A 21,654-nucleotide genomic window follows, 5' to 3' on the forward strand; every position below is an offset into this window, starting at 1 on the left:
CGAAGAAGGAGCTCTGGAGGTGGTCACGTGGAGGCTCGCTGCCGTCTTTGGTCCGAATAAAGAAACGTGGTAGGCTGTTGTCAGATTCTGAGTCTGAGGAGGAGCTGTCTACATCTCCACTCTGTCTAGATCCCTCCCAGAAGGGTTATAGTGTCCTGAGTTCCCCTGGAAAGAAGGGAAAGAGCTTGGTCCATTTGAGGTTTGATGCAGGGCGTCTTGTGCGGGAGAGGGAAAAGAGGTGCTAGACGTGCTGGAGAAACTCTGGAATAAGTTATTTTCCAACGTGTTGAAGCGAAATGGGGACGCAGTGCTAGGAACCCCACTCACAGGAGTGCAAAAGGGCATGTTACATGGTTCACAGGAACTTCCACCAGGACTCCCAGAGTGGCTTTGCGGGGATTTCAGAGATCTATTGAAGCTCCAGGAAGTATCTCTGATTGGAGGAAGAACTAATTTCAGACCATTGGGACGCGGTACTGATGCTTTGATAAGCCCTGGTGACTGTAGGGGCTTTTGAGGTGATGAAGGTGGTGTGTTGTCATCTTCAAATGTCACCCAGTTTGAGTGATTGGTGGAGCACATGGCAGTAGAGCAGTGATGACCGGTTCCAATCGACAATTCCTCCTTCGTTGGGTTAACTGTCTCTCTGCCTTCTTCTCTGCAAGAAAACAAATAAGAAGAATGTTATTATAAATTGAAAAAAAAGTATTATCTTTTTTTTGTTGTCTTATAAAAATCTCAGAATATTCCAGAGGTAACAGACATGTTCTTGAACAGATGAGTTCTCCATTGAAAGCTTGAGCAGGTTCATTTATCCTGCGGTAGAAGAGAGAGAGAGAGAGAGAGAGAGAGAGAGAGAGAGAGAGAGAGAGAGATCCTGGGGATATGAATAAAACATATTTCCTTTAGGTACTCCATTAAAACGTAATGAGAGACTGACCTTGAAAACCTGGAACATGTTTACATATGTTAACACCACAATTAACGGAGGCTCTTTTGATGTAAACGCTGAAGCAAGCATTCTGCAAGGCAGCGTCAGAGAAGCAGCAGATTTTCTCCTAGTGATACCAGCGTGTTTGCTGATTTTTAAGCTTTTGGAGAAAGCCTTCATATTTGTATTGTCATTATTAACTGAATTGCCTAGCAGTACATGATCAAAATAGTGAAGAGTCTATTATAAAGTATCAACCAACATTATAAATGTGTAAGAAATTCAACAAAACGCCAACTAATATGTTTTTCCCTTTCTTTATTTGGATTGTTTTTGCAAGCAATACAGAGATGGATACAGGACTGTAGTCTTTATTCTATACGGTGTTTGTACTGGAGGCTTAAAAGCAAAGAGCCCTGCTATTGTTATCTTGATATATGGGTGAGGCCAATAAAACAGTACTGTGCTTCTCATTGTAATTCTTAACAATACATTGAGATATGCACTAACAAAATCTATTTTTCTTATTTAAACTTCAGAAAACATAGATTTGTCTAAAATCTACATAACAGGTGGAAATATTTTTTATCCATAAATTATGACAAATTGACACAGTTTGTGTTTATCAAAATGTGTTTTTAGAAGCTCCTACTGGAGCAGAGGAAAAAATGTTCAGAGAAGGGCGCCCGGATAGCCCAGTTGGTAGAGTGGTCGCCCCATATATATATATATATATATATATATATATATAGATAGAGGTTTACTCCTAGATTTTACTCTAACTTGCGGCCCTTTGCTGCATGTCATTCCCCAGCTCTCTCTCCCCTTTCATGTCTTCTGCTGTCCTGTCAAAATAAAAGGCTGAAAATGTCCCCCAAAAAGAGAAAAGCAAATGTTTAGGAAGTTTGAAAGTTTTGTATTGCAATTTAATGTTGCATTTTAGACATACCATGCTTTGAAATGAGCATAGTCTAAATATTTCATTGCAAGTCTGCTCTAAAATGCCTGTGAGAAAAGTTAGCTATGGCTACAAAAAACCTGCCTCATTAACCAGCATGAAGTCAACTGTGAGAGAGACTGCATGACGCTTGGGAAAAGAACAACGCTAGTTACCGTGACTGTTTTATCCTCTCGGATAACAGATCTGCAGAACATATTTAAATAGATATTACATGCTGTGAAAGTGTGGCGACATTGCTAAACAACAATGGCATTCAGGCTAATAACATGTAGTAATATTTATACAATTGTGCTGTTAATTTTCCAGCCAGTCAATCACAGTGTGTCTTTTGATGTGCTGGAACATCAGCTCATATGTTGAAGCCACATCGCCCCATAAATATCTCGAAAAAAAAAGATTGAAAGCAGAAAGCCATAATTATAGCCTTCCTCCTCCTCCCTTTTAGATCACAGCCATGACTTGCATGAAGGAGACATCCAGTGGCAAGTTCCTCTAGCTATAAATAAACTGGGGAGTGGGGGCTCTGCTTCGGGGTGGTGGATTGACACGTTATCAGTCAAACATTGGAGAACATATTTCTAATAAGGGGATGTTTACAATGGCACACAGACGTACAATGAGTTCAACCCTCGTCTCCGTCTTATAGAATCCCTCAGCTTTGGTGCAAAAGAGACGGGCACCGAGAAGGATGAGTTCTCCACGGGGGTACTGACAGTCTTTCAGAATCATTTCCAGTCTGCCGTCTCTTCCAGGGCTCTGTAGCTGGCGGTACAGAAACGAGACGCTGCTAAATCTACAGAGGACAAAAGAATACATTCCACACGTTCCTCGGGGACAAGCAGCTTTGCACACAGGAAATACCAGCCAGCTCTATCCGTGTGAACTGACAACAAATATTATCTTAATGTCATTTTATCAAATTTATAAAAAAATATTACCATATATTCATAAACTGGTTTGTCTGGTTGTTTATCACTGTCAATCACAACAAAACCGGGGATTGAGACAGCCATATTACAATAATTAGGTGCTTTTTTAAATGTGTAAACAGCGGTCTGAGTAATTACTTTTACAACTTTGCCTTTATTTTTTTGTCTTTTTTTAAGACAGGGTCACATAACTATAAAGTAATGCAAGGACAAGAATTATAATCATAAAGAGCAGCTTTGTTCAAGTCTTTAAAAACTGTTTAGTTTGGTTCTCATTTAAATTGCAGCACTGCAATTAAGACAAAGAGTAGTCTAATCCTATACATTATGTCAGTTTTATCATTACTATACTTACAGAAATGACTGCACTTGCTATACCTGAGGTAGGCAAAATAACACACACACACACACACACACACACACACACACACACACACACACACAGATGGACAATTACTTAGTGTCTGAAGTCACTTAATTATCGGGTTAAACTGAGTCATAATAGGTTGCCAAATAGATGCTTCATTAGCTTTAAAAAAAGGAGGCCAGTCAGCACTTTGATAAGAAAGCTCCAAACAGATCCAATTACATGTGCAACTGTCAAAACTGTCAAGCTGCAAAATTATTTAACATGTACCTAAATAGCATGTGTCTAGAATAACGTGACAATGTATCACAAACACACAGAAATTTCAATTCACAGAGGAACAGCAATCACAAGCTGCTACTAACCAAGGTGATATGAGAGAACACATATGCTACTTCTTGGCATTCAACCCTAATATGACCTATAATTGTAATGATCATTTACTTATTTAACATTAAATTAAATTTTCATGAGGAGTTCTTGGTATGTTGTTATTATATAATCTTGTATTGACTTGAACAAATCCCTTGATGACAGGAAGCCATTTTCAACAGTCGCCTGACAAATGATGACTACGAGGAAACTATTGTGGTTTATAATAAACTGCTGAATATTAAAAAAAACACAAATATGAACTTTAACTTGGCAAACAGATGGTTCCTGTTTAATGAGACAAGTTCCTGTTGGACTCTCCAGATAATTCCTGTGTACTCACACTATAGAATATATAGTTTTCCTTAGAAAAGTATATAACTAAACAAAGTAAGACACAATCCCTTTTTCATTTGACGGGAGAGTAACTACTGTTGTGACCACAATGACTATGTAATCTAGTGCAGAGCTGAAAATGTTATGACCCATTTCCAGTGGGAACACTGAAGCTGTCTGCAAAGTGAGCTCTGTCCTCCCATCAAACAGAGCAGAACAGAAAGTTTGGCTGTTGCTGCTTTTGTTTCCTCTTCTCACACCTCAAACACACTGATTAAATCAATGTTATGTTACTTATAAAACAATAATTCCAGGGGATCTATTGTAAGTTTGTTCCTATCCAGAAAAGCAGGAATGAATGGGAGAAGTGTGTGTCAACTGAATTTTTAAAAAAGAAAAGTTAAAAAAAAACAAAAAAAACACACTATGTAAGCATTTATTCAAGCAATAGTGATTCATTTTGATCTCAGACAGCCAGGGGAAATTAAGAATAAACTACTGGAAAAAAGCATATAACATATTTTAGAGCATCCTCAAAACAAGACTGTAACATTTACAGAAGTAAAAACACAGTCTTCATTCAAGCAATAAAATAAACAACTGTTCAATTCAATACAGTCAGGGGTTTTGTTAGTACAGCCTTGTTTGGTCTGGTAGTTTTTGCTTCTTAAATGTTAGCTAATGTTAGCTAATTTTAGCTAGTAGGCTACATATCTACAAACAGACATGACTGACTCTCCACTCTGGTTGTTCTTACGCTACGTTAGCACTTACCATTATCCCGTCACTTGGCAACAGTGGCTATAAAGTGACAAGTCTCACTATAGGACTTAAAAAACTAACCAAAAAGCATGGTTTCATAAGAATAGCGCATACAAATGTCCACGAAGGGCCAACAAATATGTAGTATATTTCTAATAACTGTCATCTAGCCTATTATGCAAATAAACATGTTGCACTATTACAGCGCATTCTTGCACCGTGGGGTCAGTAAATGCCAGGCAACTAGATATATACAACTCTGGCTGGAGAAAGAAAACAGTACCAGCACGTTGTCTTCCACAACAGAACCAGGCCCATGTCCCCGGGCAGAGAGGCCCACTTCTGGGTTCACTTCTGCGTCTTTGTTGATGCGAAGTCTGAGTAAAGTTATCACTCTGTTGTAGCCTACTCTAGGCTACCTTATGAGCACAGCACACGTCATTCACTCACAACCCGAGCAACGACTGACAACAGACTGAGTCCACATTTACGAAGAGTAAAGCAAAAACAGTTTTAAGTTGTTTCCCACGGACATGGATCCCAGCTCTCCCAAAAAAGACCTGTGTGCGACCAGTAGATATGAATACTCACAAATGCACAGTGGTAGTACACTTATACAGGTCATGACTTCTGCTTAACGGACGCGTCTGTACTCTTGATGTCGGCCTGTTTTCCTCAAAATGGCAGAGTGTAAATCCTGGGAGTTTTAACAGCGCAGCGCTTCCCCTCCCGAGTTCACAGAGACTGTCTCACAGTGGGACAGGACACCGCAGGAATCATATGGAGTGAACAGATCCGTGGTGCGTTCATGGCTATAGGAAATTTCACAGTCAACAGATGGGCGCGCAAATCACAGCAAGAAAAGGGAAACAATTCACCTTGGTTCGAGGTATGTTCATATACAACGAAATTGTTTTGTCTCATAAAAGAAAACTTACCATTTACTCTACTTAAACATACTCACATACCCATTCAGATAGAATAGGCTAGCTAAGGTACATTATGATAAAAAGGTGCTGTAAAAACAATTGGACAAATAAGTTAATTTGATAAAGCACCTTTTACAGATAAAGTCACAGAGTGCTTAACATTATAAACGTTTCTAAACATAAAGTGCAATCCAACAGAAAGTAAACAAGGGGAAAAAAAGAAAATAATTGAACGACCAATGAAAATCATTTCAATGATTTAAACTTAAACCCCAAAGTTTATAAACATGAGTAAATTTAAGCAAATGTGTTTTTTAAAAGCTTCAACCGAGACTGCAGAACGTAAGACAATAGGAAGGGCGTTCCACAGGTAGTAGTGTACGGCTGGAGCAGATCTGGGATATAAACTAGTGCCAGACCATGTACCTTCATAAGCCAGAACAAGAACTTTAAATTGGATCCTGAACTTGATCGGTAGCCAATGTAATGAGTATAAAATTGGAGTGATGTGCAACATCCTGCTAGACCTGGTCAATAGCCTTGCAGCTGAGTTCTGGAATGATTGTAGACGGTGCTGGGACGACTTGCTAAGACAAGTGAAAATGGAGTTGCAGTAATCAAGTTTGGATGGTATAAAACCATGAATGATCATCTCAAGCTCAGATGGTGAAACAACAGCTCTAAGTTTGGCAATGTTTCTTAAATGAAAGAAACATGTGATTTGATATGTTGATCAACATTTATGTTATTATCAAATATAACACCAAGATGTCTCAGTTTGGACTGTACCACTGAAGAAAAGGACCCCACAAGCTGTGTAACCTTGGAAGCTTTAGTGTCCGGAGCAACAATAAGGACTTCGGTTTTATCTTCATTGAGCTGTAGGAAGTTGTTTGCCAGCCAGGAATTAATAACCAATGTATGCTTTGATTTAATAAGCCCACGTTTTGACATATAAATGATGTTATGCTCAGTTTAATTCATTTTAGAGTTGAGGTGTTGTAGGCTGTTTATCAAAAACTGGACATACAACGCTAAACAATTCATTCAACTCAAAGTATATGCCGTAGGCCCATATATAGCATCTAATTACACCTGGGGTGTTAAAATAAAACATTCAGAATGTTTGTAAAGAATAAAAGGGGTTGTACAGGAACAACCTGTGTCCTTTTTTATGTTGATTCACGTTATTTATAAGAAAACTATAAACTCTGCCCTGTTTTAATTTTGCCTTACTTGAGAAGTGTATAACAATACACCATTTCAAGCAGTAGACTTGGTAGGACACTTTTCCACCACCGCACATCTCTTTTATGTGTTTCTATTAGTTGTGAAGCTAAGTTTAAGTTAATTACAAAAGTGAAGACAACCAAACTATAAACATTTTCAATATTACTATCAAAAGCCTGTGAATGCATAAATAAGTGGTACTACTTCGACGTAGTTTACCGTGAGTACATAAAAGCATCATAAATTCAAATACATTTTTTTTTTCAAAACAAAGTGACGGCATCAAACAGTAATCTTCGAGTTCTCATCTGTCCAGTTCAGTGGTGCTGCCTCATTTCCCAGCGGTTAGGGTGTTACTGGCTTTTTTTTTTTTGGGGGATAAATTATAAGCAATTTAAAATTCCAGTCTCCTCCAACTCCCAGAAATACAGCACGAAAAGTTAGGTCAGACAGGATCTTTAATAACCTATGAATTGAAATACATGAAGCGTTTCAATGTTGAACAAGCGTTTAATTTTGTTTCACATATTTTTCATGTGCTTTTGAACAGGTTACATTGTGAGAATACATATATTTTTGTTATCAGTTTTGGGGCTGTTGGCAAATCTTTATGATCAAAAGTTTGCTGGCAGGTGTAGACTGGCAAATAGGGGTTTGAATTAACTGCTCATAACAACTGCTGGGCTTTTCTTTTCTTTTCCTAATGTCACAAGTCAAAGATGTTTAAGCACCAGTTACAGTATGGGCCAACCCTTCTGGCACCTCCCAATATATATTTATATAATTAGAAAATTATAGAGTACAATTATATCATGATTTCAAATGAGTGTAAATTCATAGTGACCCTTATGTCCATACATATTACAACATGAATGTATTGACCGCTGTGCCACACCAGGCTTCTGAGTGCACATCCAACTTACTTTGGTGATAAAAACATCTATTGTTAAAGAGTAACTTCACAGAGACAGACAGACACCATTTACAAGCTCTGACTTGTCCATCCTACCCCTTTTCATCTAGGTCAATCAGTGCTTCAAGGCAGACATTTTTTTTCTTGTCTTTTCTCCACTCCCACATGACTGACAATCTCTCAAAATGAGGAATACTTAAAGTGTGTCTTTGTTAGTTGTTCATCCAGTTTTTGAAAGCCCTTCTTTACAGAAGCGGGTGATCTATGCATGTGTTGTAAGGGGTTTTATGTTGTATGAACACATACAGGCCCTTGAAACCACTTGCGCAAATAATCTCAAATTTAATCTAAAATCTAAGTGTAAAACAATACTCACAAGTTGTAAAGCCTGATGCCACGGTCACACTAGGAGACAACATTGTGCACACATACCGCCACACCAACATTTACTCTGTTTGCCTGCACCCACAGATAAGCAGTAAGCTTGCGGTTTCATTTTCTCTCACACGTACGTTAAAAGCAGGAAAAGTACACATACTGATCAACAGGGTTTGGTCTTCAAGTCTTGACTTCAGTAAGCATTATCAACTTCTAACTGTTGCCACTGTTTATCTTCCTCTGTCCCTTTTGGGGAAAAGCTGTTTCTCTGTCCCACCCTGCTTGGTCCAAAAGGTCAAGCAGAAGCTTCCGGTACAGTTTCAGAAAGCATTTTTTAGCAAATCATGTTGTGTTAGAACTGGTGCCGTGAAAAGGGAAAAGGAAAAAAGAAGCATCTTCAGTCAAACATGTTCAAGCCACCATACAACTACATTTGTATTGCCACTGCCTGACAGTAGAGGAATCTGAGGCTCATGTAGCCGTCCTGTGGTTTGGTGACAGTGGTAGTGTTGGTACCAGGACAGGACCAGGACTGCCGGAAGGCTCCACAACCAGATCTTCTCTCAAGGTGCCCTTTGTGATGCCAAAATGGAGCCAGAGTTAGAGGGCAGCTCTAGCGACCTTTGTTCTTTTTGGCATTTCCCTAAAGGAAACAAAAAACATGGGCTCAGTTACGCAAAATAAGTAAATCAAGTAATTTTCAGGATTGGGATAATATTTTAAGTACTGTGTTGCGTTTAAGTGCAGCAAGTTAAAAAAGTTCAAATTTGTTTTGCATTCGGTTTAAAAATCTAAAAACATGCTGAGGCTGGTCCCTGGCCTTCAAAAGAAAATCACCACCTTCAGGTCTCAAACATGTTCTGTCCTGCAACTTCCCAACACACAAACCATCTGTGTGCACACAAGCAAGAACATGCACGCTTAAAAAAAACAGGCCTCTCTCATTTCTGCAGATTTAACTTAACGACTTCTTCAGATGGTTCCAGCAGGTGCTTTTCCCATCAGGCCCGGCAGTTGACCTCCCAGTTTACCTCATTACTGACTGAAACTTTACAATGTCACATTTCACTGCCAAAACTGAAATGATCCTTCACACTTCCTGAAGCCACTGGATTTTTAATCACTCCTCTTTAAAGCATAACTCTCGCCAAAATCCAACCTAGGATCTTTTTGTGAATGTACCCGAGTCAAACTTTCGTTTAAAAGCAAATTTAGGACGGAAGCACCACCTTTAAGATTTACTGTATCTTTGTTATTCGGTCAAATGGCCTTTTCAAAATCACTATTTTTAAAACACAAAGAAGGCTTGACACAACACGAAACTTTGCTCGAAGGATCACCAGGGGCTCTACACATGAACTCGAGCTTAACAACATTGTTTGTTTACACAGACTTTACTAAAAAGATTTTGAACGACTCACTTTAGCTGTTGTCGTTTACTCTATCCACCATCTTGTCGGTCAAAAAGAGTCGATCTCTGAATGCAAATGCAGGACTCCACAGGAGGAAATGTCATGTCATTCTTATTTCAACTACAAGGTCAATATAGTTTTTAACTAACTACAAAACAACAAACTATCCATGCATTTATATGGAACTAAGCTTTAGGAGCTTTCCATCTTTACTCTCCTCCCTCGACTATTTTTGATTTGCTAGATTGGACGGCTAGCGGGAAAAAAACAGCTACAGTAAGTTGATCAAAACTTTTCTTTTTAGTAAACTCTGTGAAAACAAACAATGTTGTCAATGCTTGAGTTCATGTGTAGAGCCCCTGATGATGTTGTGTCGAGGCTTCTTTGAGTTTTAAAAATAGTGATTTTGATGTGATCATACTAGGTCCCCTAGCACTCCCATTTAAAAGGCCATTTGACCGAAAAACAATAGTACGGTAAATCTTAAAAGTGGCGCATCCGTCCTAATTATGCTTTTAAAACATAAGTTTGACATGGGTACATTCACAAAAAGACCCTAGGTTGTATTTTGGCAAGAGTTCCGCTTTAATGACAGAGCTTTTAGATGTATTTGACTGACGGCATGTGACAGCTAAAAACAAACCTGAGAGCGAAGCTACATTTTAAGAAACACTTGAATTGACAAGAGCTTGAATTTAAAAGGATAAAAAGGCGGTTGTACCTTGCTGCCCAGTTTGAGCGTGTCAATTTCCTCTCTCTGCTTGCTCAAAGTCTCATTCATACTACACAGGTGGTCGCTCATCATGCTGAGCTGGTCTTCGTAGCTCCTCTTTGTCGTAGCTAACTCATCCTGTGTGAGAGACATCACAGTTACAATGTCTTCTCAGTTGGGAGGAGGCTAATGTCTATACTTGGACAGAAGCTCTTTGGTAATGAGACTGCTTTTTACCTGCAAGCGTGTGATGTTCTGATTAGCCAGTTTGACCTCTTCGCTCAGAGTCTCCCGTGACTTTTCTGCAATGGCTAATCTCTTGGCCAAAGCTCGACACTACAAAGGGAAAAAAAGGAAAGTAAACAATTGCTGCCCCGATAGGTATAACGCATGACCGGAATACTTTACGGATCTTATAACCAATAAAGGGAGATATTTCTTTGAGTAATGGGTATATATTTGAGGACAACGCCAAAGGTAAATGCACAATGTTTGAAACAGTGACAGTTTAATACTTAAGACACAGACTCAAGATGAAGTCATCGCTGTTGCTACGATACCGTATGTGGATGAATGACATGCCAGTTAAGTCACAAACGGACTGGATGTCACTTAGAGAAGTATCTACATTCAGATCAAGCCTCACCGAAAGACTAAAAATATAAGCTGTCAGTTTCTTGGAAAAAAAGCAACGCTTGGTAATAATGGCACTCCAAAAACATTTCCAAAGAGGAAAGAACAAAGAAACCAGGTTCACTTCTGCAGATTTTATGCTCTCTGTTCTCAAGGAAATTAAAGAAGCAGACAAAATAGTACACATTAGGAAGTGACTGTTGTGCACTAAATGTATTTGGTCGTTTAGTGGAGGTTATAAGAGTATCTGTTTCCAGATGACATGCAATGTTAGCAAGGCTGTGTATGACAAAAAGCTCAGTTCTTTGCTATAAGGAGCAGTTTAGTTAGGGCTTTACCTCAGAGTGAAAGTGCACAGCTTTGCTGTCTGAAATCTGGACATGGGTGGTGAGCTCGCCCACTCTGGCCATGTAGTGAGTCTTTATCAGCTGCTCCCTGGACTCCTCATCTCCCATCTGCAAACACAGACACAACATCCAGCTAGATAAGACAGTTTTTCCTTCTAAAACACATCATGAATTTAAATTAAATTATTTTTTTAAAGGAAATATTTTAGGAACTCTGTTAATATGGTTTTAAAGAGTAGGACCGCTCACATGCTCAACTGTAGGTGTTGTGCACAACATGCCAACCTGGTGGAAAGACCAAAGCGAGAAACATGTCAGGAACTTCATCATAGATCAAATGTTAAAAACCAATCCACTTTAAGATAAAACAGGCCTCCAACACTGCTAATACCCATACAAGCTAATACACAAGAAGTACAGAGACTAGTGAGTCAACTGCTCTGGATTGTAACTGAACTGCAAACTCTGCACTGACCTGCATAAACAATAGTAATCTTCTAACCTGCCACATCAGCACATTGGAAGTCTAAGTTATTTTAAGCAAAAAACTTGCTTAGCGTGGGAGCTACAAAAAAGAACGGCAACACTCCCTTTGTTGAAGCAAATCAGCCATGCATCAGACACCAGTGCCATGGGCAGAAAATGTCCCCTGCTAGCGAAAACTAAGTATGACAGCCAATAGCGTAACTGTACCAGGCTGGTACAGAGCGTGGTCTCTCTCCCAGCAGGCTTCTGCTCTTTCTCCACTTCCTCATGGCTTTGTGCGAGTGTGCCGGCTGCAGCTGGTTGTGAGTGTTGACTTCCCCCGACAGCTGCTGCGAGCTGCGTTTCCAGGTCGGCAATGCGCTGGTTCTCCTTTTCCAACCGCACCTTCCCCAGCTGGGCCTCCAGGAGCCAGTGCTCCTTCTCCTGCTCCAGCCGAGCAATCTTCTCCTGGCTCTGATGCACCTGCAGGAGGCCAATGGGGAGAGCAGACCAGTGGACAAAAGCCCAATAAGCTCTATCTTTATACAATAATCTTTCTGACTTTGTGCTTAATAGCAAACTTGGTGAGGAAGTGACAAATTGAAGCAGGTTGATATGGAACTGGGCATATTTGGCAAATTGAAGGGCATGTTTAAAAAAAAAATTAAAAAAATAAAGAAAAACAAAACAAACTCTTTGAACTTTCTAGGGACAAAACATGCAGAGGCTCACTAGCCAATTCTTTACACCCAATCCCTAAAGAGACGCTGTCTGCAAAATGTCCAAAATATTACAAGACTGTTTTGTATTATTTTAAGACTGAGAATTCTGCACTTTTCTCCAGCTTTTCCTATACTATAACTATAATCTACAAAATTTACATAAATGTTCGTCAACATGCGCTGTCGCTACCCGATGTGAGTTGAGTGCAGATGTGAGTTGGCCATTCTCAGACGGTTTACGGCATAACGCGTGAAATTTGCGAAATTCATAAAACACTAAACTTTTCTCATTACAAACAATAACAGAAGATGGAAATAATTTCAAATTTTTTTTTTGGCTATCTATGATTGTTTGATTGCTAATGTCAGCTCAAACATCGCAAAGTGACGCATGCGCAACTCACATCTGCATTCGACTCACATCGGGTAGTGACAGCACAGTTGCTATTTTAAATAAACAAAAATCTTAACCTTTTAGGGCACACTGACTGACTTATACACGGTTACATTGTCCACATACCACTGAGAGTCTATTTGAAAAATGATTAGTAAAATCTTTAAATCAAACAATCAACGGAAATGCTATTTATTTTTTTAGAAGAGTCTTTGAGTTGAGTGTCAAACCTGCTGAGTGAGACCTTCTCTGCTCTCAGTGGAGCTGGTGAGAATACGACGGTTTGACAGGGCTTCTTGTATGGAACAGACTGCGGCCTGGCCTGAATGAAGAAACAAAACAAGAAGTATAGTGGTAAGACGGTCATTTTTTAATAAAAGAAAGAATAAAAGAAAAGCAACAACAAGAAAATTAGTCATAAAGTGCAGGGGCAATACAATACTGAAAAAGTAGATAAATAGCAACTCTGGGGGCTTTCACTACAAAAGTATCAGTCACACTTTGTCATGAGCTAAGACCTGGAACTCACCATCGGACTTAGGCATACACTAACCTTTTGATAGCATGGATATAGGCAGCTGCTTTCTTTTTGTTGGCCAGCATACTTTCTGCTTGCAAGGGGTTAAGGGGTACTGTGCTGCCTCTTGGACTGTAGCCTGATGATGTGAAGAAGTCCAAGTTGTTGCTGAAAAAAGTGGCAATCTGCAACAAAACAGTGACGTAATGTCTCATATTAAAATTAAAGAGATCTTTTGCAGCCTCCTTAGCTAAAGACACAAAAATTATGCATATCTCAATGCAGATACTCAGCATTCTGTTTAGCCTCAAATTTACCAGTGTGTTTACAGCAGAGATGATAACACCACCAAGTGTCCACGATGATAAATGTCTGAGCAATTAAGCTTTTGCCGGCAGAGATGATCACTCTCAAAATGCAGCTCACTCCACACAGGGTGTTATTCAGCAGACACATCTCAGCCAACGCTTCACTTAATTCACTAAGAGAAATCATTTATCCCTTTACTCTGACAGGGGAGCAGCTGTACAAGCTGCGAGTTGGACTGTATTTTTGAACATTTAACCGCTGCACACCTGAGTCCTGTCGTACTGTGGTGGCAATTTACCAATGTGATCCATATCTCACTGCTAATTAAAAGTAAGCTTTGAGCATTGCAGATAACAAATAATACATGCTGTTTGAACATACCATTTAGGGAATATAAACCTGCCAGCTGCCTGCCCCTGTTGGCCATACCTTGCCAGTGCTGCTGGTCAGAGAGCCCAAAGATCCCAGCAGGCACTCTGTGGTGGTACAGAGCTTCTGGGTGATAGTGGGGAGGTCCTGTTCTAAGCCTGCTTTCTGGTTGTAATGCTTTGACATCTCTGGACACACAGGGAGGGATCAGAACAGTAGAAGAAGCATTTAGAGCATCTGTAGGCTTTGAGTCCTATCTCTAGCTTCAACTGCTACATATGACATTTGTATCATCTTTTGAAATCAAAAGATGGCGTTTTTGAGACGCTCTCTTACTGATTGGTGTGTAAATGTGATGTAACAAATTCTATTTTATATTGGAAAACTGCATGTCTTTAGTGTATATTTGACCACAATTGCTGTCCCCACAAGAACCAAGACAGAGGTACTCATTCCATTAACACATTTCCACTCAGCTAAATGTGTCAGCAGTACACATAAGTGACTCTTTTAAGCCAGAGAGCATTAAATTGTACTTCCATTTGGCATCGCAGTTTGATGGATGCTACACTGAACCCTCTGGATATTTACACTTCAAAAACTAGGCTACTGGGTATCGTCGTAAAAAGAGAAAATGTGTCCGACTTTCATGAATGGCAACAGTAGCTAGATGGTTACATGAAGGAATCTGTGTGACGTTGGTTACAAAAGGCTCCGGATAAGAAATGGCTCAAGGTGCTGCTTACCTTTAATGGCATCGTGAAGACTATGTAGGCAGGCAGCCAGCTGAGTGAAGACAGCTGAGGTGCTGCTCTGTGGCATGGCATCCTGCCGAACACCTGAGACACATTGCACAAATTTGTAAAACAAGCATACCGTATCACTTCACAGCACCTGTTCTTTCCATTAGGTAAATCTTCTAATCACATTTTAACAATCTATACTAAATGATCTATGTTAACCTACTGGGTAAAGCCAACAGATAAATGTAGCTCTGCAGTTTCTCAAACACAGAAGTTACTCTCTTCATGTCACTCTGCAGCTCCTGGTTTTTTGCAGTAAGGGCAGCAGTACAAAGAGGTGTGTTGCACTCTTCTTCCAGACTGGAAAGAGAAGAGAAGATCAATACAGCCTTCTCCATTCTCTTTTACACAAACACACACGCACCGCACACACCCACACCACACACACACACCACACACACACACACACACACACCACCACACACACACACACACACACACACACACACACACACACACACACACACGCACACGCAACCTTTTCAGCTGGTAGGGAAGAATCTTTTGAAGAAAGTGGGTGTATGATGAGAAATTATCAGCGAAGCTTTTTAGCTTGACCACAGTCTCCTTCAATTTAAAAAAAGAAAGACAAAATAAATGGATGGCTATAAGCAGGCTTCACAACACGGCCACAATGTGCCTGTCCAAAACCACTTACCAGTACTGTGACGGTGTCCTCTGTGGCTTTGGTGTAACTGCAGACAGCTGTCCTCCAGGGGGCGCACATATGCTGCATTCTCATGTAGATATTGAGAAAACTAGGTAGACAGAGGAATCGTGCCTTTAGTTTGTAAACTGAAAACCACTGCTGCGCCCTTTATAGGTGGCGTTATTGTACACCTGTAATATGATAGGCAGTCTGTATTTATTGTGTACAGTTTGCCTCACCTTCTGGTTAAGAGGGAGATGGGCTCAATGGAGGAGTCCAGGGGATAGATGTGCACTCTCTGTTCCGTGTAGGAGTGGAAGTTCAACAGAGCAGCCACCAGGTCCTGAATAAAGCTCAGGGCCTGACCCGACAAGTCCCCGGCTTTAAGCTAAAAGCACAGAAGGACACACAACACACACACTCAATGTTTTAATCTTGTATCTAAAACATTCAGCTGTATGATCTAACCTGTGACAAATGGTCATTATTTCTGCCAAACAAATGGGTGATTAATTGATTAGTCAATCAAAAAACTAATTAATCTAAGTATTTTTTAAGTAAAGATATCACTTTTTGAATGTGTGCGTTTTTGTTTGTGCCAAGCCAGCCAAACAAGAAGAATGTATCGTCTTTCCACTCAAGATCCAGCTTCTACATTGTGTGGATTTGTTATATTTCTTTTAGTGCTGTCAGTTAAACACGTTATCAACACGTTAACGCAAACCCATTTTAAAGGCATCAATTTTTTTCTTGCGAGATTAACATTCTTTTGGGCCTAGCAAACGTAGTTTTTTTTAGAAAAAGAACGTTAGAAAAACTACAACACCACACTGAATCTAGGTAGACCAGAAACAAAACAACAGGTACGCCACACACACTTGTTTTGCCTTGCAAGACGGCCAAAGAGTAGTAACGTTACATTTGAGTGGGTGGCGAGCGCGAGACGCAAAATGGATGTCAATAAGATTCTGAATGGAAAGTTTACTGTTTTAAAGACCAAAGGGATCTGTGTGTTTTGTGGTTGTGAACTGAGCTATCATCGCACACGTCCAGTCTGAAATCCACTTGATGGAAAAGCACACAGCTGATGGCAATTCTCTCCCCCCCCCTCGTCAAAGTATTATTATCATCCTTTTATTGATGGACAGTGTTATGTTGTGTAATGGATTATTTTCTCCCAGTGTGAATGTTACGTGTGAAATTGAACCTACAGTAGACTATATGCCAATGTTGTTTACAATAAAAAAAACATCTGCACAAAGCAAACTGATCCACTTTTCCATGTTAAGCGCATTAAAATGAGAAAGAAATAATGGAACAAAAAGAAATCAAGGGACATTTAGAATAGATAAAATGTGTGATTGTGATCAATTGCCAATTAACTATGTAATTAGAGCAATTAATCGCGATTAAATATGTTAATTGTTTGACAGCAACACATTTTCGTTTAAAAGCATTATTAGGACAGAATCGCCACTTTTAAGATTGACCGTATCTTTGTTTTTCGGTCAAATGGCCTTTTGAATGGCGTGCTAGGGGCACTACTATAATCGCATAAAATGGATGGCGTCAAGTGGAAAACCAACTGCTACAGTGGGTTGTTCAAAAACTTTAGTAAACAGAATAATCAATAGTTGCAGCTTTCTCAACTCTATAACAGAATCTGCAGAATTGCCTTCATTCAGTATTTGATAATAGCTGAGCATTATTGTCAGAGTCCTTGGTTATTATTATAAACAATAATTAACATGTTTTGTAAATAACAAGGTGGGTACTTTGTGGTGTCTGTACTATGAAATATAATTGTAATTTAGACAGTAGATAAGCTGTTGCGCAAAATGACCACTTATTCTCTTAGACCAATGAGATGCATGTGCACAATAAACACATTTAATATTGATTTTTTTTTCTCACTCACCTGGTGCCTTCGATTGTGTGGTGGCACATTTAGACTGTTGTAGTCACCAAATTCTGCAGAGTGAGAAATAAAAGAAGTTAACCCAGAGCAGATCCTCAGTCCCTGCACTGAACTTTATTGACTCGACAAACGCAGCTTAAATGATTTACCCACCTGCCACCTTGCGTGCAATATTACAGTTTGGTGTAGCATTACACTATTTACTCCTGGGCAGACCGTGTAATGGTATCAGTGACAAAGCCATCAATGTTCTCAAAGAGATGTTTGCTCTGTAGCAGATCGTTTTTGTCAAAGTGGCACAGTGCCAGATACTCACTTGTGTCATTGAAGGGCACTTTCTCCTGGATAACACTGCTGCTTTGTTTCACCTGTCTGTTCAGCTCAGACTGGCACCGCCTTAGCTGCTGCTGACTGCAGAAAGAGAGCAACAACAAATAACTACAATAGACATGTAAATTGTGAAGTGTACATTACCAAGGTTTATGCCAAAAACTAAATCACAATCCAGTTCTCTAAAATTAAGGATGCTGGTATGTGACCAAATTTTTCCCAGATCCTTTCAACACTTTTCTCTGTCTAGTATCCACCAGTGGAGTTAACCTGAATATGCTGTAACTACATGGAGTATGGATAAGTACCTCCGACATGCAAATTACCCTTTTGGTTTTCTAACACCATGTTGGCGGATTAAATTAATCTCAAACCATAAATAAAAAGGATGATGTACCACTCCTCTGTTCGCATTCTGCACTCTTTTGCTTCTCTCTCTAGGGTCTGTGCTTTCACCTATCAAAAGAAAGGGGAAAAAAATACATACATTTTAATGAACTTTATTTAACTTACAATTATATAATGTACTTCATCCTCCTCCAGTTCATCCTCACCTCTAAACGTGCCTTGTCACTCTGCAGCCGCTCAATTGTTTCCATGTACTTAGTGGTGAGTCCGTCTACAACAGCCTGGTGCTGCTCCGATTCTTTTTCCAGCTCCTGTAGTCGTGTCATCAGCTCGGCCTCCTGTCTTCTGTGCTGCTCGTCTGCTTCATAGAACTAATGTGTATACAGCAAAAAACAGAGCCATCACATGCATGGCCTCACCAATACACTAACTGCATATACAGAACAATGACAGCTTAATATAAACACAACGCGGCTGCTTACTTGGATATGAAGTCGCTCATTTTCTTCTATCTTTTTCTGCAGGTCCTCATCAAAAACACTCTGGGTCTCCAGACCATGCTGTGAGGGAGAGTCTGCTTTACTCTATAGGGGGTGGAGATGTAATAGCAGCTGTAAATAATGATCTTTTGGCTCTACAAACATTAGTGTTTAATCATAATCATTATTGAGTTGACCAATTTCATAATCAATCTTAAAACTAATGTTTTGGCTATATGAATGCTTCCTGTTCCCTCTACCCAACTGTGTGGCCTTTCCCTTATTTCCCCTCATGATCACCTTCCCCTTTTGCCCTTGGCTTCACTGACAGCTAGCTCCTCTTGCAGCAGCTCCACTCTCTTGGCCAGTTGTTGGTTCCTGAAGCTGAGACTGTCCATCTCCTGCTCCTGCTTCCTCAGGCTCTGGTCCCTCTGCTTCAGCTGCTCCTAATGATGAGGATGACAAAGATGTCACACTTAACTTGCTGTAGATAGCTTCATACCAACTAGCACATTAAGCAAATCACTACCTCCAAGACATGATATTGCAGAGCTTGCTTTGATTCAAAAAAGGCTCCCTGGCAAATATGGCAGTGCTAACAATGTGCAACTGCAGCATAACTAATAGCAACACTGCATTACGTACTAGTAAGATAAAGAGGATTTGTTTAGCAAATATGAAAATAGTTGTTTACACTTCTTCAATAGGCCTTAATTATCCTGGCAACCTGTACCAGTCATAAGTTTGGACATGCTTTCTCATTTACTTGAATGGGAAAGTGTGTCCAAACTTTAGACTGGCACTGTACTTACTTATAGAAAGACAGTAACAGTTCATGATATAATCTGGAATCTCCAAAACTAGTTCTGGCATATTTATTTAGCCTGTATCAGTAGTAAATTGTACAGTGTAGATCATAATTCTTTTTTATTGTTTTATATGTCAGTTTACCTTAAATGAGCAGAGTTGCCTGTTCATCCCCACTCCCTTCTTAGCACCTGGTTCTGGGCACGGAGCTGTAAAACCATACAGAGGGGAGAGATTAATGCAATACAACATGGTATCAGTGGTCAGGATTGAGGTGTAAAGGCAATTTTTTAATGAATAACAATGTTGTATACGTGAATGCAGCACTTTAAGCTGAAAAACTGATTCGCAAGGCCAGTGACGTCGTGGGGGTGGATCTGGACTCTCAGTTGGTGGTGTCAGAGAGGAGGACGCTGTCCAAACTACATGCCATCTTGGACAATGTCTCACACCCACTCCATGGCTTGCTGCTCAATCACAGGAACACTTTCAGTGATAGACTCATTCTCCCAAAATGCACCACAGAGCGCCACAGGAAGGCATTCCTGCCTGTGGCCATCAAACTTTATAACTCCTCCCTCTAAGTGTCCAACACACAGACACTTAGAGGGGTTGAAACTGGACATTATTATCTGTTTTGTGCAATAACACTGGCTTGTAATGTGTGCAATACTCAACTGCTACTATTATTATTATTATTATTATTTCTTTTCACCATTGCAACACCTTAATTATGTTATTTATGTAAATACTGTATCATAATATACCTTTAACTATGTAAATATCCACACTCCTTATATTTCTTTATTTCTTTATTTATATTTCTTATATTTCTAATATCTGAGCAATTGTAACACAGAGTTTCCCTTCGGGGATCAATAAAGTATTTCTGATTCTGATTCTGATTCTGAAAACACGTGTCTTTACACAGAAAATCTGTCATATGCTTGTGTGGTTTCTGTTTTTTTCATGGTATTCTGCATAACATAATTTAAATACTTAAAACTCAGTGTTTATTGCTGTATGGCTAGTGGCCTTACAGTCACACATAACAGCAGTAGGTGTGACAACTACATAGTCAGCACTTCCTGAGCAGGATATGGTGCCTGGCTAACAGGGAGATCAGAGTTGAACAGAACAGCACTCACTCCCCGTGCTGTCAGCTGACACAGAAACAAAGGGCGCAAACAGCTCACAAGAGAACATGCAGACTGACTTGCTTTACTGTCACTTGTTAAAATTAACCTTCAAAGATTGTTATAGCACTTAGACAGCATGATTTTAGCTACATGTTAAAATGTGGCACATATTATAATTACCTGACAACATTCAAGCTAAAAGCCATGATAATCACAATCCTATGCAATTCTGGTATTGTACTATATAACAATATCAAATAGTGTACACTCAGTTGTCTAGGCTATATGTTTATTAGGTACACCAGTACCTCTGCAGTCAATTAAGGTCCCATAGCTACAGAATCAGAAATGGCACGTACTAAGGAAAGCTCATTGTGGACTGGCTCTATTGGCTGTAATTCTGCACAAAGGCTACATTTTAGGACAGAATTAGATATGGTATTAGGGGACTAAGGCCTATATAAAAGCATTGAAAAGGCACCATGTCATAGGACCCTCAAACCCTACCTTCTAGAAGTTATAATGTTTAATGTCTCAAAAGTGTCATTATGAGGGTGTAGTTTGTTGGTTTGTTGAATTCCATTGTATTACACTAAGATGTATTACACTAGAGGTGTTTCTTGTAAAAACACATATGTCATTCTTAGAAATATAATTCAACTGCACCACAAACTACATATTTCAAAACGACCATAACGTTGAGTCAACAGCTCTTTAAAACAACATAATATTCATGAAGATAGGATTTATTGCGAGCTAACTGGTACCCCAGTTAAGTGATCCTCTCTTCCCTGACAGGTCTGCATGGTCAGCTTCAACTATGGCCACTCCAGTAAAGTCCATTTCATAATGAATTAGTTTCTGTAATAGGCCCCAATACTGTAGCTTTATGTGTAAATATGTTTAGTACATTTCTCATTGATTACAGATGTACATTGCTAGCAGGCTAACACGAATACACATCGTGTTCCAGCCTTGTCAATAACTGTGTTTTTAACAATGACAACTAACGTTAACTGTATATTTATTAAAGTGCGAACATAAGCGGTGTTTTACCTTGAGTACTCCTGTGCCCGCTTGCTGTATTTTTTGCAGATCGTAACGTTAGCCATTGTCGCTGGAACGTTATCCTTCGCTTATACGTTAACCTAATGGCTAAAAAACGGTATCCTCCGATAGCCCGGCTAACGTTA

General features: G+C 39.6%; 1 protein-coding gene across 1 annotated transcript; it reads right to left on the bottom strand.

Moving 5' to 3' along the window:
• Positions 1 to 7,396: 7,396 nt before the first annotated feature.
• Positions 7,397 to 21,304, bottom strand: LOC116674390 (protein phosphatase 1 regulatory subunit 21-like). The gene is given in 26 exon segments (XM_032506880.1): positions 7,397 to 8,751; positions 10,242 to 10,370; positions 10,470 to 10,568; positions 11,204 to 11,320; positions 11,462 to 11,497; positions 11,906 to 12,160; positions 13,024 to 13,091; positions 13,094 to 13,115; positions 13,343 to 13,495; positions 14,049 to 14,176; positions 14,735 to 14,827; positions 14,955 to 15,091; positions 15,270 to 15,358; positions 15,450 to 15,474; positions 15,476 to 15,549; positions 15,680 to 15,696; positions 15,699 to 15,828; positions 17,359 to 17,411; positions 17,675 to 17,769; positions 18,086 to 18,144; positions 18,243 to 18,407; positions 18,519 to 18,618; positions 18,816 to 18,961; positions 19,467 to 19,531; positions 20,471 to 20,485; positions 21,229 to 21,304. Coding segments are annotated over 26 exon segments (2,376 nt in total). The 3' UTR covers positions 7,397 to 8,721.
• Between the last annotated feature and the right edge of the window lie 350 nt (positions 21,305 to 21,654).

The sequence above is a fragment of the Etheostoma spectabile genome, unplaced genomic scaffold (assembly GCF_008692095.1).
Source record: "Etheostoma spectabile isolate EspeVRDwgs_2016 unplaced genomic scaffold, UIUC_Espe_1.0 scaffold00000105, whole genome shotgun sequence".
NCBI lineage: Eukaryota > Metazoa > Chordata > Actinopteri > Perciformes > Percidae > Etheostoma > Etheostoma spectabile.